Source organism: Punica granatum, chromosome 8 (genome assembly GCF_007655135.1).
Source record: "Punica granatum isolate Tunisia-2019 chromosome 8, ASM765513v2, whole genome shotgun sequence".
Lineage (NCBI taxonomy): Eukaryota > Viridiplantae > Streptophyta > Magnoliopsida > Myrtales > Lythraceae > Punica > Punica granatum.
Window position 1 is genome coordinate 19,544,018 of NC_045134.1, and position 17,408 is coordinate 19,561,425.

General features: G+C 41.5%; 1 protein-coding gene across 1 annotated transcript; it reads left to right on the top strand.

Annotated features, from left to right (window-relative positions):
- The first annotated feature begins 547 nt into the window (after positions 1-547).
- On the top strand, positions 548-2,779 carry LOC116189629 (protein LIFEGUARD 2-like). The gene is made up of 4 exons (XM_031519381.1): positions 548-1,157; positions 1,593-1,706; positions 2,053-2,210; positions 2,304-2,779. Exons 1-4 carry the CDS (start codon positions 551-553, stop codon positions 2,508-2,510), a joined length of 1,086 nt encoding a protein of 361 aa, XP_031375241.1. The 5' UTR covers positions 548-550; the 3' UTR covers positions 2,511-2,779.
- The last annotated feature ends 14,629 nt before the right edge of the window (positions 2,780-17,408 follow it).

A 17,408-nucleotide genomic window follows, 5' to 3' on the forward strand; every position in this document is an offset into this window, starting at 1 on the left:
CCCATTGCAAGAAGATCAAATTGTTTCGGTTTTTCCATAGGTTTCAAATGGTAATTGGGAAAATTACTTTCCAGGAAATGCCTAGGGTTGATAAATGGGACGATGAACAATTAAATCTAAGACATTCCATGAATGGAATGGAGAAGGTAGCTCGCTTGGATGAAGGCATATTGGCGCTTTCCGAAAAATCACGAGCTAGAGGACACTCTCTCATAATGTGTTGGATTGTCTGTTCCCGGCAATAACATATGGGGCAACCTGAATCGACCGGTATGCCTGTGGCAGCAAGTTTGGCACGAATTGCCAATTTTTCATGACAGCATAACCGGATGAAGTGTTGTATTTTCCGGATAGCTAAGCATTTATATATCCAAGACCAGTTTCCTGTAGGGGGAGGGAATTGGATCGACCGGTATGCCTATGGCGAATCCAGAAGCATTTCCATAAAATTCAATATTTCAAAAATTCTGTAAAGGCTCAAAATCTACTTTTCTTATTAAAAAAAAAATGCGAAGCCCAGGACCCCCTGGTGGGTCGGTAACAACAGCCCATGGAAATTGGAAAATACGCAACCCGGGTCCACCACAACCCATTCATGCACCCGGTTCACGCAGTTGCGGTTTTCCTCCTCCTCGTTCATGACGCGATGGCCCGATCAGCCAGATCATGCCACGTGGCGAATCCGGAAGCCACCGCGCCACATACCTCCGATATTACGCGAAGCATCGAGACCTTTCCCCTCCCTTCGACCCAAAGGAATAAACTTAGCGGAATCAAATCGAAAATCCCTAATCCGATTGAAACGGCAACGTTCCCCTCTCATTCTGATCATCCTCAAGGCCTTCCTTCTCCGATCCCCAAACCCCGCGGTATCGTCGGCCGGCCGACCGATTCCTCTCCTCCGATGTGGAACCAGCCTTTCGGGAAGAACGGCGATGTCGAGTCGGGGGCGAGGCCCTTGTACCCGATGATGCTGGAGAGCCCGGAGCTCCGGTGGGGCTTCATCCGCAAGGTATACTCCATCGTCGCCCTCCAGCTGCTCCTCACCATCGCCGTTGCCGCCGTCGTCGTGACCGTGCGCCCCATCGCCACCTTCTTCGTCACCACCACCGCTGGCTTGGCCCTCTACATCGTCCTCATCATCATCCCCTTCATTAGTACGTTTCTGTTGTTTTTTCTCGAAAGTGCTATTTTCCTTGTTCTCCTGTTGAAAGAAACCGAAAGCGGTTAAAAATCGAGAAATTCTGTTCTTTCTTTTCCGAAATTGGAGTGGAAAATTGTCACTGAGGGGATCATTTTTAATCTTCTTTTGATATTTCGTGCGAAAACCGATTGGTAAAGGGGCATCTGCCGATAATGTAGCAAGTTATGAAGGAAAATCTGGATATTGTAGCTTCAGGTTTTGAATTCTATGAGGAACTATGTTACCATAATAAATCGGAAATGAATGAAACCCTCCATTGGTAATTGTATAGCCGAGCTTGTTCCTGTAGAACAAAACCGAGAAATTCCATATAGGGAAAATCTTTATGGTTCGGTTAATTTGTCTGATTGGATCTTTGGGATGATGGTGTTAATTTGTCTCATTGCAGTATTGTGCCCGTTGTATTACTATCACCAACGGCATCCCGTTAATTACCTTCTCCTGGGGATTTTCACTGTTACTCTCGCTTTCGCCATCGGATTAACTTGTGCTTTTACAAGTGGTAAGTTCTGCATCTTTTAGAATTTTCGTTGAAACATTACAGATGTGTGTAATTTGATTGAATCATTTGACAATTGGGATTGGTAAAAGGAAATTGACCTCTTGATGGTCGATGTAATTTTTCATTGCTTTTCTACAAGAAAATAATGTGAAATCTCTATTACTCAGCAGATGCGGTAGTTTCATCAAGAAAATTGTTAAATTGATCTTTATGCTGGTGTTTGATTTTGCTTTCGTCACCTTAAGATATAGTTTCATGTGTTCTTTTATAGATTTATTAGTCTTGGGTAATGATGTCAAGTGATTGTGCTTAAAGCTCATGGGGAGTGTGTTTTGCTTGGTGACAGGAAAAGTTATCCTGGAAGCAGTTATCTTGACGGCCGCGGTAGTTGTTGGCCTCACTCTCTACACATTCTGGGCTGCGAAAAGAGGACAGGACTTCAATTTCCTTGGACCCTTCTTGTTCGGTGCTCTCATTGTGCTCATGGTGTTTGCATTGATCCAGGTACGTGTGGATGAAATGCTTGATGACCTTGAATCATCTGTTTTAATCAATTTGACTCTTGATCTTACTTTCATTCTGTCATGGCGAGTGCAGATCCTCTTCCCCCTAGGAAAGATCTCCGTGATGATCTATGGGTGCTTGGCAGCCATCATTTTCTGCGGATACATCGTATATGACACAGACAACCTCATCAAGCGCTTCACATACGACGAATATATATGGGCTGCTGTGTCATTGTACCTCGATATTGTCAACCTGTTCCTAGCTTTGCTGACTGTCTTCAGGGCTGCTGATAGCTAAGTGGATCTTTCTTTTTCATTTGCGTAATTAGGAAGTGTCGTATCTGTGAACTCCAAAGATACTTGTGATTGGTACATACTACGTAGTGAGTCTCCACAATTGGATGCATTTTGATTGGATAGAGGAGAGGGGTCAGAAGTTCTTTTGTATATTCCTCTAGTTTGGACTTCCATAAGCAATTGTACTATCATTTTGATGGTAATGAATGGATTTTGGGGGTCCAAAGCTTGAACTCTTATTACAGTTTATGATTTATAGTTGTTAAATGATGAGGAATGCGTACAAGTTACAATGAGTCTGCTGCTTGTGGATTGAGTTCGAAGGAGTCGCAGTTTCAGTGTAGATGGAGAGAACTCTGATGAATGAGTTACGTCTTTTGCTTGCTTTCGGAATAGTTTTTGGCTCTTGCAGTCCATTGTCTCAATTGAATCTGCAACGATCCTCATCATTTTAGTTGGTTTATGCTCTTTTCCAGGTTCTTTTCCGCCGACTCACAAGTGAGACGTTTGTTTTGCGTCATTTTCTTTATGTGGTGAGCTTTTTGCTTAGTGAAGTTGAAAACCTCTGCGTTCATTTTTACACCACGTAAGGCCACCTTTCCTTATCGCCAAAGGTGGGATTCTTTTTCTTCCGTTGTTTTCCTTTTTTGTGTAATGGTCAAGTGGTGTCCTGTCAACCAATTGGTACCTCGGCCGCTCCATGATTGTGGGCGTGGGCAGGGCGAGGGTCGCGCTTCGTGTAGAGTCTTTATGAGATACAGATTATATGTTTCTAAGGGGAGCTGGATGTTAAATAGTTTCAGGGGCTAATGATCAACCCTGCTTTCCTTTCATTCTATAATTTTGTCTTATTCTAATTTTATTTGCTGATGCGGCAGTCGGACCTGTACAATTATTTGTTACAATTAACGCCGCGTGCGAATAGTTTGTCATCTCAGCGTCAAATGTTTTCAAATAGTAATTTGGGAAATGCATATTTAATAGGAAGGTATTTCTTCGTTGTAGTTATTCATAACAAGTTAACAACACTTATTATTTAGGATATGAAGGAACTGTGTAAAAGGACCCAACATCTGCAGTCAATTTTTTTTTTTGGTAAATGGTGATCTGCAGTCAATTTCAAATCTATGTCAAATTTGTTGCAAGAACATATGTATAATTTGCAAATGTTTGCTATTTATAATAATAGTATAGGGTAAATGCATTAAAAGGCACAATGTTTGCGAGTTAAATATCAATCTTGTCCCTGAGATAGATGACTTGCAGCAAACGAGTCCCTTGCAAGAAATTTACATCAAATTAGTCATCTGTAATATTAAATTCGTCCTCTGTAATATCAAATTTGTGCTCTCTTACATCAAATTGGTTCTTTATCACATCAATTTGGTCTATTATGACATCAATTTAATCATCTGTCACATCAAATCAATCCCTCCGTCGCTCTGTCCGGTCAACCGTTAGCCTTGGATGGAAAACAGTGTTTGCAGCTATTTGATCCTACTAACACATTTTCATGCATTTTCTCTTAAAATTAAATTTGTGGGTTTTTAAATTAAAAAATTGCCTTATTTCCTTTTGTCCATTTGTGCATTTGTCTTCTCTCTCTTTACTTCCCTCTCTTAAATTTGTTTCTCGCTCATAACTCCCTCTCTCTCCCACTCTATCTGACTCCCTCCAAAATTGTTCTTCTTCTCTGAGCGAGGCGGGAAATTCTCTTGGAGAGCAACATTGGTTTCGCTTGAGGCAGGAGCCGTGGTTGTCCCAATCATGGACTCAGATTCCAGATTCATCTGTGAGCCAAGGTATTTCTCTTAGTATTTGTCACTTTCTCTCAGAAGCTACTGTTTTGATTGATATTTGAGTGAAGGTTGAGATTTTTTTTTGGGAGCAACATCAGTTTCGCTAGAGGAACGAGCAGTGATTGTCCTGATCATAGACTCAGATCCCAAATTCATTCACAAGCCGATATATTTCTCACAATATCTTTCACTTTCTCTCGGGAGCTATTGTTTTTAGTGATATTTAAGTGAAAGTTGAGATCCTTTATGTGATCGTGACAGTGTGTGTTACCCTCATTTGGTTACTGGTCTCTCTATGTGCACTTTGTCATTTAGGGTTGTAAACTGTAGTTTAGTTTTCTATGATCTACATGGGAGAGGGAATGTTTAGGACGTGATGTGATTATGCATCATGATGGGAGGTTTGTTAGGGACTCTATGTTGAGATATGATGGTGGTGTGGTCGAAGTGAAGAAGAACCGAGATATTGATAGGTTCACTGTAGAAGAGATTGAAGGAATGGTTGGTTATAAATTTAAAAGAAAACCTAGTGCTTGCTATGATCAAAATCTCATCTTGAGGCTCCGATTGAACCTCTTGATGATAATGATGATGCAAGAATGCTGTTTAATATATTTGCTGAAGTCGATGAGCCCGCGAGAGAGGTACACTTGTACTTTTAGCATTTGCCAATAAATGTGGTAAAAGAAGCTACTTTAGAGGAGGTTAGACAGCTTGAGAGTGCAACAAGAAGGTCATCATGAAGAGTATGTTATGGAGAACACTTCAAATGATGACACTACAGAGGATAACACTTACAAGATAGGCGTGAAGCAAAAAAGTAGAATGGAAAGGATGATTATGTTGAGTTCTTGGCATCCACTAACTCTGGACTTGATGAGTTCCATGAGGGAAGAAGAAGAGGTGAAGGTGAAGGTGGCGAAAGAGTACAAGCAACAACACTCTGGTTAAAGAGCGAAGAAAAAGTGCATGGTGAGAATTACTTATTCAATATCCAAAAGCAACCCCAAACCCATAAGAGAAGGATATAAGACCAAAGGAAGATTCAAGGATATGACTGCTGCTGAGAGAGAAAATGTTTGCTAGAAAAATTCTTGAGATGGATGGAACTAGTGCAGCGGGACCATCCACAACTGTTGCTGCTACTGCACATAGTACAACCCAGGAAGTCCTTGCCAGTGAAGATGATCAGATAAATGAGGGCTAAGAAATAGATGAGTTGAAGCCAGTCCATGAGAAAGATTCAGATGATGAGAGCAGATATCCAACTTTCAATACTGATGATACTGAGTAGGTTGATATGACTGTAGGGATGAAATTTCAGAGTTTGGAGATATTCAAGAATGCTGCGAGTGATTTGAATAACTCAATTGGGATGGAAGTTGAGTGTGTGAAAAATGATAGTGAGATGGTGAAGGTAGTGTGCTGAGAGGGACAAGGACAATAAGGGCAAGGGCAAGAAGAATGATAATGATTCTACTGCAGGATGTCCTTAAGCCGTACTGTGCTTAGAAAACAAGGTCCTCAATATCTTTTAGGGGAAAACTTTTATTCCTCAATACACATGTGCTAAAATGTTGACTAACATGCTAACAACAAGGGAATGGATAATTTTGAAGCCGGTCCCAACTGTCAGGACTCAACCAAACTTAAATGGGAAAGCAGCATATGATTTTATGATTCATCACTACGGAGTAAAGATGAATGATGTCATGATGTTTAGGGCTTTGAAATTGGCTCGCCAAATATTGGAAGGGGAAGAGAAAGAGTAATATGCAAAGTTGCGTGATTATGCTAATGAATTGTTGACGGGGAATCTAGGTTCAACTATAGCCTTGCAATGCACACCTTATACTCATGAGTTCAATAAGATGTATACCTGCTTGGATGCTTGCAAATAGGGGTTTATGGCAGGGTGTAGACCCTTGATTGGGTTGAATGATTGCTTCCTCGAGGGATAATAGGAGACAGTTGCTAACCGCTGTGAGTCAGGATGGTAACAACTCTTTCTATGTGATAGCATCCGCCATTGTAGAGGTTGAAAATAAAGACAATTGGAGATGGTTTTGGGAAAACCTAGTGAATGATGTGGGAGATCCAGTAGAGAAAAGATAACGCTTTCATCTTTGACATGCAAAAGGTAACATTTCGTACCATTATTGCATGTATGCATGAAAATTAACCTTGAATTAGCTGTTTACATCAAATATGCCCTTGATTGAATCATTCGGTACATTAAGTAGTACTTCAAATGTGTAAAAGTACGTCAAATACATTCTTTCCCACTCTAACTGGATAGCATCATTTCAAATGTAAGGTCTGAAGGGTGCAGTTGTACGGACCCGAATGTGGACTCTTGTCGGGGCCCGCATTGCGCGCTTTTGGATCGCGCGGCTTGGGAGTGTCCACCTTCCCGTGGGGACGCGTGACGGACACGCGTGAGAGAAGGAGTCGCCACTTATCATTTTACGACCCGAAGGTCGAGGGCGGATAAGTTACCCGGGTCTAGGGGTATGGAACACCTAGTTTGTCGTTAAGGTATTGATATGTGCGGAACCGGAAAATCCGTGTTCGGGGGTTCATGTTACGTGCGGGCCTATATCCCGCACGCCCTTTCGGTACTCTAATTTGCTAGGCTTGCATGTTTTATGATTTACCTCATGAATTAAGCTGCACTCGGCTCGCACGTTTTGACACCGGAGATTCGGTGAATTAAACGATGTCGGTTGAGAAGCCGAGAGAGAAGTAAACCCGTATGTCGGGGAGTTGGTTCACAATCTTGCGTTACAGTTCATCGAACCATGGAGGTTGAATCCCAGCGTGAACCAAAAACCGTGAGATCTTGGATTTACTTGTGTCTGGGCAAGCATTAGACCGATTCGATTAATTCGACTCTCGGACCGTTCGCTCACCGACTGAAATTCTTACAGAACAAATGTACAAAATAAAAGTCCTTACAATGCTCTCGAAAACAATAAATAAAAATTACAAATGGCCGAATTCCAGTCGACTCTCGTTCGGTTATTATTCCGCTCTAACTCACCGTGAGTTTAGGGAAAAGACCGAAGAACTGAAATTCAATGCACGCTCTCACTAAATAGGGCGTTGGACCATGTGAGTGTTGATTAGGGCGTTGGACCCTGTGATCGATGATTAGGGCGTTGAACCCTAATATTATTCGGCCTAGGGATCAGGCTCGACCAGCATGGCAAACAGGTGCGGAAAGATAACACGCAACAGGTAAATAACAGACAAGGTGCTTGTTATTATCGAGTGTACGTGTTTTAACAAGTTGTTAATCCGGGGTATTTTGGCATGCAAATCCTACCCTAGACAAGCAAGCACGTGCCAATGTTTTAGCATTCGGCTTTGTTTTGAGAACTTGACAAAAAGAGTCAAATCTCATGTGTGTGGATTGCTTTTACAATTGTTCTGTATTGTGACACTGAATTTCCACTGAATTAGCCAAACTAGTGTTTTGACTCTAGATTTGGAATCTAGAATTCCTCCTAACCATTATCTACTGTTTGGTTAGGTCGAGTGAAAGGTTAATCAGCATTTTGCATGTTTTCTGACAGAGATAACCGTTCTAGTTACCCGAGTCTATGTTAGGATGACAGAAACTCATCAGTTAGATAAGAAAAGGCTATGCAGATGAACCTGCACCTGAACAGGTAGCCCATTCTTATCCCGTACTGTAGTGTTTTTGTCATGCTAACCCTAAGGGTGTCGCTGAATTGTGAAAAGACGATTTTTCCCTTTATTTGAAAATTGTTTTCAAAAAAGGGGAAACATCGCACTGCGGGCCACCTCGACCTGTAGCCGGTGTCGACCAATTCCCTGGATCGTCCAGGGTTGTGCAAGAACCCCGAAAAAGCCAAAGAACCGGTCAATCTGCCCGGAAGTGATCTAGAAAGATCTTCTGTATCCTGACCTAAGTTACCTGGAATCAGGTAAAAACTCAAGTTGAGACACAGAAGCCCTTTTCAGACGTCCATGCTACATGGACCGCGCATTTCGGGTTTTGAAATTGATAAGTTTGAAAAGGGCACCAACGTCATTTGACAACTCATCGACGCGAGTTATCAATTAATGGTCAATTCGTGTAAACCTTATCAGTGTGAAGTGGGTTTAATCATGTGAGCATCCCGATTAACCCGTTTGTGGAATTAATGCTTAAGGGTTGTGCCGAATGCATTAATTGTAAAAACAATTCGTGACTCGGCGACCAAGACGGGTCAAGAAAGACCGAGGATGATTCGGCCAACGATGGCCGAAACACCCTTTGGTCCTAATAGGCCCGAAAGGGTCTCCGAATTGCGAATCCATGCATATTTTGGTTTGGAAAGACATTTCATGTGAAATTCTCGATGTAATTGAACTTGCAAATTACACGAAATCCGAGAACGGATTTAAAACGGGAAGAGGAAGCCTCATGGAACTCGAATAACTCCATGAGACTCTCGGCCTATTCTCCTTGGAGAAAGCCGAGAGGTCTCATGGCTTGTATTTGGTTTCACGAGTTTTCCCCGTCTTGTTTTGAATCGTTTCTCGCTTGCTCAAACATCAAACATGTTAAATAACACGATTAAACGAAAGTCGGTATTATCATGATTTTAAATAACACATTCAAACATGCAAACATGCACAAACATATTATTTAAGGAATCGATAAAGCAATACCGACTTCATGGATGTGAGAAAAACAATAAAACTCAGGAAACAATTTAAATCGGGGCAAAGGAATCCGGTATTGACCCAAAAAGGTCAAGAATGCTCTAGGTTACCTCATGGAGAGGTTAACCCGAATGATCTCGGCTTTTCCGGGTCGGGATAGTTTCCTCGACTTCGATTTAAATATTTCCCGACATACTAGCACGTTAAACGATGATAAACATGCATGGTGTAATAAGGAAATTGCATAATTAAAATCATGCTTAAAACCCCTTAAAACTCCATAAACACAACAATAATGTAAAAGTCCTAACTCCTCTAAGTCGGGAATGGTCATACCTAGTCCCGAGATGCGGGATGGTACCTTCAAGAGTCGGGTTGGACCGTTGATGGGTCAGGTTTGGGCTGTTTTCCGTTGAACAGACCCGAATGGCACCAAACAGACCCGAATGGAATGGTGGACAGACCCGACTGGCACAAGTCGAGTCGGACGTCGCCACGGAGGCTCCCGATGGAATTTTGAGGCAAGGTCGGCGGCCTTGGATAACCAAGGGACCCCTCTAGGTGACCGTGGTGGTCGTTTGTTCCCAGAGTTGTCGGGTCGACCCGTACAGTCCTACAAAAATCACCCAAAACAGAGCACGTCTGGAATTTCGGACCCGACTGGCACAAGTCGGGTCGGATGTCGCCACGGAGGCTCCCGACTGCTAACTCACCTCCGGAGGTGGCTGTGGTGGTCGTTTTCCGAAAAGAGTCATGGATCGACCCGATCTGCAAGAAAACCGTACAAACAGTCAGAAATTTCGACCCGACTGGGCAGTCGGGCTGTTTCTTCTTCCTGGGGTTAAACCGACGGGTTTTTCTTGGATTTCTTGACTCCTTGACACCCTAGGGTTGTGTGGGGAGGTGTTTGATGGGTTTTGGTAGCTCAAACCGACTTGGAAAGGCTTGAAACCCGGTTTGACATTTTTGACCCGAGAAGGACCAAATCTATCCCGATTTTGTTCAAGGCTGGTTCTATGGCTTAGAGGCTTCAAACTTAAAATCTAAGCTCCGAAATGGATAAAGGGGGTCAAAAACATGTGGGATATGAAGTTTGGTGAAGTTTGGATTTAAGTCGGGATGGATTCCGACTTAAGTCTTGAGTGTTTTGCTTGGTTTTTGGGTGGTTCTTGCTTGCTGCGATTTTTGCTGAACTCCTCGAGAGTTTGAGAGCTTTTGTTTGAGTGAGAAATGCTAGAGAGAGAGTGCTTGAAGGTGTATGATTAAGTTAATGACATTTGGACAATATATAGGAAAGCTTAAGTGCAAGATTAGTGAAAAAAAGTGCAATTAGGGCCATGGATTAGTGGAATCCGAATTTTTTAATCAAGATAAGGATGAAGACTTCTTCCATTGCATTGATGAGGAAGATCCAAATGCATTGATGGAGATGGAGTTGATGGCTTGAGTGTTGAATAGAAAGACTAAAGATATTTTGGTGCAAGTGTGCAAGAGAGGAAGAGGATAAGGCCGAATTGTTTGGGGCAAAGGGGTGATTGCTCTTGGGCAGCCCGTGGACCCCACGGCTCGTGAGGAGAAACCGGGAGAAAGCTCGGGTTTCGATTGGTCGCGCATTCGAAGTTCGTGGTTCGAATTGAACGTCGAATTGTCGATATACGCGAGAAAACGGAGTTAATGAGCCCGAGATTGACATTTTTCATGGAGAAATGTCCCAGATGTGTGTGAGACTCGGAAGCCGATTTTGCTCATTGCAGATGACCAGAGCGAAGTTGTCCGCTTCTGACAGCATATCTTGTGTCTGTGTCTCACGTTGGTCATTTTGACATAAATTGTCAAACAACGTGAACAATTATCCCTTAAGCCAGTAATGCTAACGTGAGGCCGAAGACGTACTAGGAGGCCGAAACTAGATTTCTCAGAATGATTTCTGAGTTGCTTGGGCACTCCGGAGATTACTGTAATCTCTGTTTGTCGAGATCAGACCTCCAAGGACTTGAAAAGTGTATCTGAGACCTCTAAAGCATTGCTCGGGAGGTCTAGATGAGTCGTGTGATTTATTCCAACGATTCCACGTTGAGCCCTGAGAAGGCTAGCATGGTGTAGGATAGACACCCGGCGTCAAGTTTCTGTAAAAAGGACCTCCGGATATGCATTTCCACTGAAAATGGCCATTTCCGCTCCTCGGAGGTTACTCGGGAAACTGATAAGCGTTTTGCTGTCTGTTTTGCCCAATTGTGAATGTCCGCTAGAGTTTTTAGGGCAATGCGGTATGAACTTCATTTGTCGTAATTCCATCAGACCAGTCTCCGGCTATGCTCTTCTGAAGAAGGGTATGCTTGTTTTGCCGCTCGGAAATCATTTGAAGTGTCTGTGTGACTTCCAAGAGACAATCTGAAGCATTGTTCATGCTCTGTGTGTTGGTGGAGCATGCCGAATATGACATTTGGAATTAACTTTTCTCCAGGAAACCGGCATTTTTGGACTTCCACCGAAAAGTTGTCTGTATACAGAAAGTTGTTCTGTATAGAGCAGATGATTTGCAAAATGCCTTTGGAGACACTTTTCATCTGCTTGCCATTGAAGTGGATTTTTGAAGTCCAATATTGGCTATCTTCCGACGATTGAGCGAAACTATCGGAAAATAGTACCGTCCGTGTGATATACTGAAAATGCCGATTTTGGACATTGTTGAGCTCTCTGGTCGCTCTGTTGCCTTTTGGTGACTCCTGGAGTCTTTCTGTCATATGCATGTGTCATTTGCCCGATTTCGCCGACTTGAGGATGAATAGTGATTTTCTGCTTTGTTAAGCCGTTTTTCTGTACTCTACTCAAGTCATAGCTTGGATCATTGCTGATAATGTAATTTGAATCGGTGAGCCAAAATGGGGTGCTGACAACAGTGCAGTTAGTCTGTTCTGGTGCATTATAGTTATTATGTTGCAGAAATATTAGGGCTAACTTCATCAACAAATGGAAGGCCCCAAACTTCCTGAGAACATTTTGGGAGTGTGCTAAATCAACCACAAAGCAACACTTATGATGAAGCCATTAAGGTGGTTGAGAGCTGGGGTAAAGATGATGCACAATGGTTGAAGGACATCTCTGCAGATAAGTGAATAAGGTCAGCATTTGATACCTTCATAAAGAATCAGGTAGTCACTTGCAACTTGTGTGAGCAGTTCAATAGGGGCAATTCTCAAATATAGAAGTAAGCCAATAATTACATTACTCGAAGGTATGAGGATGTATATTACAAATAAGGTGGTGAAGGCACAGACTATAATTGCTAAGAGCCTAGGTCCCTTCTGCAAACAAGTACAATCTAAGTTGGACATATTGAAGCATAAGTCAATATATTGAATTCCTCACTAGGCAGGGGATCCTAATAGGGCAAAGCTTGAGGTAACCTGCCTTCCCTATTCATAATGTGCCGTTGACTTAGACAAGAGTAACTGCTCATGTTGATCTTGGCACTTATCTGACATTCCTTGCGAGCATGCCATTGCCGGCATGGACCAAAATGGTTAGAAGCCTGAACAATTTGTCAACAATTGGCTCATCAAGGAGACTATTCTGTTGATATACTCTCACTACATCAACCTTATGCTGGTGAGGCATTTTGAGAGAGAACCGGCTACTACTTGATCCAACCTTCCATTAAAAAAAGAAAACAAGGCAAACAAAAAACCAAGAGAAACAAGGCACCAGAAGAAAGTTCTTATTCTCACAGGGTGAAGAGGAAGCTTGGTCCCCTAGGTGCTTAAGGTGTAAACAAGGTGGACATAAAAAGTCCAGTTGCAAGGCTAACATATCTTCTTCATTAGCTGCAGCCGAGAAACCAATGGCATCTGATGTGCCATATCATGGGCCAAATGATATACTAGTTAAAGATGTTGGTAATCAGGAAGCTTAGGAGGGATAATTTGGTCCAAATGTAATGAACATGTCAGACAACTCTGTCCAACCTCAGTCATCGCAGCTCTCTCAAACTAACTATAGAACCACATAGGTATAATTTTTGGTGATGACACAAATGAGAGGTTTTTACATAATCCTAATGCCACGGAGAGGTTTGCCTCAACTAATGCGCTTGTGGAATGCAACTCAACTTTCCAGGTGGAATTGCATTCAGACCAACTCAGTTAAGACTTGTCATGAGGCCCCCTCCCGAGCCCTAGGTGGTACTGCATTCAGACCAACTCAGTTAAGACTTGTCATGAGGGCCCCTACCACTGCCCCTATCACAATGGGAACCATCCAAGGTGCTAGGGATGCAACTGCTCAGAGGTTTGCAACCACCATGAACCCAAAAACACCAAGGCCTCCTACATGAACCTAGAAAATGATGCTAAAAGTGTGGCTGATAGGTGAGGGGATGGATTTTGGATGTCTTCTGGTTGATATTGAAGCCGAATTTTATATTCAGTTTGGATGAATGTTGGATGGATTTTGGATGGTTTTGACTGGATTTTGGATGGTGTTTGGGTAGATTTTGGATGGAAAGAAAGGAAGTTGATGGATGACTTTTGCTATTTTTCACAAGGAAGTTGAAGAAAGAAGGTTGATGGATGGCTTTTGCTGTTTTTCACTAGGGAGTCCATTCATTTTGTAAATTCCTTATTGCTATTTTTCACAAGGAAGTTGAAGAAAGAAGGTTGATGGATGGCTTTTGCTGTTTTTCACTAGGGAGTCCATTCATTTTGTAAATTCCTTAACTACGTGACTTTACAAGATGAATGATGTCATCTCCTCGTGTCACACACATTAGGTATGATCCATTTTGTAATTGTGGTGATTGGTTCCCACTTAAGTAATTGCAATGACTTTTACATGTTATTTAATTATGGGATAATTGCGCCATATAGCCTAACGTTTGAATGAATTTTTAGTTCTAGCCCAAACTTGATTTTTTACCTGAGATATCCCAACGTTGATGTGTTGGTTTCACATCTAGCCCAACGCTAACTTTCCGTCCAAAATTGACGGAATTGCACACGTGGCACGTTAATTTTATAACGTTGCTTACATGTGTTACAAAATTAATGTGCCAAGTGTGCAATTCTGTCAATTTTGGACGGAAAGTTACGTCGGGCTAGATGTGAAACCAACACGTCAACGTTGGGATATCTCAGGTAAAAAATCAAGTTTGGGCTAGAACTAAAAATTCATTCAAATGTTAGGCTATATGGCGCAATTAACCCTTTAATTATTACTCTAGCCATTTGTCCTTTTCCATTTGTTTACTCATTTTGGAATTGCTCAATATGATGTCAAATTGTACTAAAGATTGCAAAAATAACTCAAAAGGATTTCATTACTAACAAAATATGAGTTACATTACATGCAAATCACCTTCATCAACACTACTTTCTAAGAACAAGTCTAATAAAGGTCAATACTAACAATGGCACCAATATTGCACATAAAATTTCCAGGTTCTTAATTATTTCTTCATACTTGAGAACCTTCTTCTTTAGCTTCCAAATTAGTGACCCATTAGCATCTGTTGGTGTAGCCTCCGTGCACTATGGATCAATATCCACAGCCACATCACAGAGGTCATCCAACCATTGGAAGTATCCACAATTCATTGTTTTGTTCTTCAACAATTACAATCATAAAAATTCATGATTTAAAATACATAATTAGTATACCAAGTCATGTCATGTTAAACAAATGAACATCCAAATCTATAGAAAGTCATAGGTGCCTAAAAGAAAGGGAACCTAAGAAATTGCCTGCCATTGTTTATGTGGGTCCGAGAAATGAGTACCAAAGTCTTCCTCCCACAACCACAAAGCCATTGAGAATTGTTTGCCTGATCTTGCATGGACGCATAGCTGCTTTTGTTCGATTCCACAGTAGACCTCCTCTGGAATCGATCGCTTGAACCATGTTGCGTCTGTATGCTTCTAGATTAGCCAAAAGGAGGGAAAAATTGAAAGATCAAAAGATCAACAAGCGGGTTAACTTCGATATCCAATTTGGGACCTGTTAATGAGAAAAAGGAGGAAGAAGAGAGGGATGTTTCAATTTGGGGGTATAGGGATTATAAAATGCATTTGAATGTCCAACGGATAAAAGAAGGGGAGAAGGAAAAAAATAATTGATAAAAATCAATAAAAATTTATTGAAAAGAATTAATTTTACCAATAAAATCATCCGAGGGACCTTTTTGATAATTAGTAAATTTGGTTCCTTGACGGAGTCATGACAGCAAAGAAGCCACACCACATCTTGGAAGCAAAGGGATTGGGATGAGATGACGGTGGAGATGGGAAAGCAATTTCTCGATGAACAATTATGCTTCTAGAAGATAAAGGACAAGTGCACGAGACTGAAGGGAATGTACAAGCAATTCACTGAACTAGTCAACCATACTAGCGTCAGATGGGATGCAGACACCAACACTATTAAGGCGAGTCCCGATGTATGGGATATGTTTATCAAGGTACAGTCTTCGTTTGCTAACTTCACATAACATCAAATCAATCTTTTTCTTATCTTTTAAGCGTGAACTTGAATTCCTAATAATATTAGTTGAGAAATACGACAAGTCTTTCATGGTAAAATGCCAACTATATTACTACTTCATTTTAACATATATGTGCATGTCCTTTGTTTATACATTCGTTTTGTATGGTTGCTTCGAATGTAATGAAGTGTCCCGTTGAATGATCCTTATTTTAACGTGCAGAGGAACATGGCATTCAAGACATTCCGAAGTAGAGGCTGTAAGCACTAACGCCTGCTGATTGAGCTTTTCAGTTCTTCAACTGCTACCGGTGCTCTCCGCATCTCCCCGACTGATCTACCAAGGACTTCAGATGAGGAATGAAAGCTGCATGAGGAATTCATATCAGCATCTAAGAAAAAGCAGAAACAGCCTGTCAACCTCGAAGAAGGCCCCGAGAGAGTGATGACCCCATCCAAGTTCAAGAGCCTATTATATTTGAGTCCCGACGTCAAGTGCACAAAAGACCTTCATTGATATGCTCACATCTGCAGGAGTGCATGGACTTGTTCAAGGCCAATTTCAAACAGAAGCCACAGTGCACCCCACCATCGTCAAAGAGAAGTAAGTCCATTTCAAGCCCTGAGAAGTCTGAGAGGAATAACATCGGGGAAGCCATGGTGGAGTTAGATAAATTGAAATCGACAATCCCTCATCACCTGTATATAGCTGGCAGCTTAGCTCTCCTTGATGACAAAATGAGTAGGCTTTTCATGTATTACACGGAAGACGGTCGAAGGGAATGGCTACAGCATGTTGCAGACTCTTGAATCAGCTTGGGATCCGGCTTTATGTTTAGTTGAACTTTTTTGATAATCTCATTTCTTTTTCTTCGTTATGACATTACTCGTACTGCTATGTTTGTTATGTGTGTTTGGATATCTTGACTTGATTATGTTTTGTATGTGTTTGGGATGTTTATTTTGTATGGTTATGAATTATTGTGTTTTACTGTTAATGACATGTTCATGAACTTCCTTCCACTGTTATAGGCACATAGTTGAAAGACAATATGACAAGGAATAGCACTTCTTCGCGATATGACGATAGCTCTAGTGACGAAAAGATGGAAATTAGGCAAAGGTGGTTTCTCTTTTTGATAATACAAGTTGTGGCAACCAAAGAACATGTTAGACGGAACATCCCATGTAGAACTTCTCAACTCCAAGGAAGAGAGTACACGCTTGAAGTTTTAGGGAATAACGTTAAATGCTACGAGAATTTCAGAATGGAACCGTATGTACTTAGAAACCTCCGTGACACACTTCGACGGTAATGTGGCATCAATGATACTAGGAATGGTATCACCATCGAAGAAATGCTCGGAATGTTCTTATTGGTTATTTCACATAATACGCGATATGCAGTAGTGGCGAAAAGGTACCAACATTCCAAGGAGACGGTGTCGTGTTCATTCAAAAAAATTCTCTGAGAAATACAAGACTTAGCACCCGTTTATATAAGACAGAGGAACGTTGTTGTGCAACCTGAAATTGAAAATTGTCCACATTGGCATTTCTTTAAGGTATTTTTTTTGTATAATTCAATACTATAATAACTCATTTCATAATATTATATAAATTACATATAATTTTGCATTGCCCCGCAGGATTGCATTGGAGCTATGGATGGAACCCATGTGGCTGCATGTGTACCTAAAGAGAAAAGAGTAGCTTATCGCGATTGGAATATAGAGATATCACAAAACGTACTGACCGCTTGTTCCCACGATATGATATTTACATATGTTATGACAGGTTGGGAGGGTTCGACACATGATTCATGATTTTTTTTCCGAAACTGCCACATTGGAATTATTTCTAACGCCACGTGGTAGTAAGTGTTTGTTGATAATCTTTCTATTTCCCAAAAAATTTCAGCCATAACATATTTAACTGTAATTTTTCTT

Excerpts from the sequence above, each read along its gene's own strand:
- LOC116189629 (XM_031519381.1), top strand. The coding sequence starts at position 551 with ATGGAAATTGGAAAATACGCAACCCGGGTCCACCACAACCCATTCATG. Across the intron at positions 1,158-1,592 it reads CATCATCATCCCCTTCATTA|TATTGTGCCCGTTGTATTAC; the intron begins GTACGTTTCTGT and ends GTCTCATTGCAG. Across the intron at positions 2,211-2,303 it reads TGGTGTTTGCATTGATCCAG|ATCCTCTTCCCCCTAGGAAA; the intron begins GTACGTGTGGAT and ends TGGCGAGTGCAG.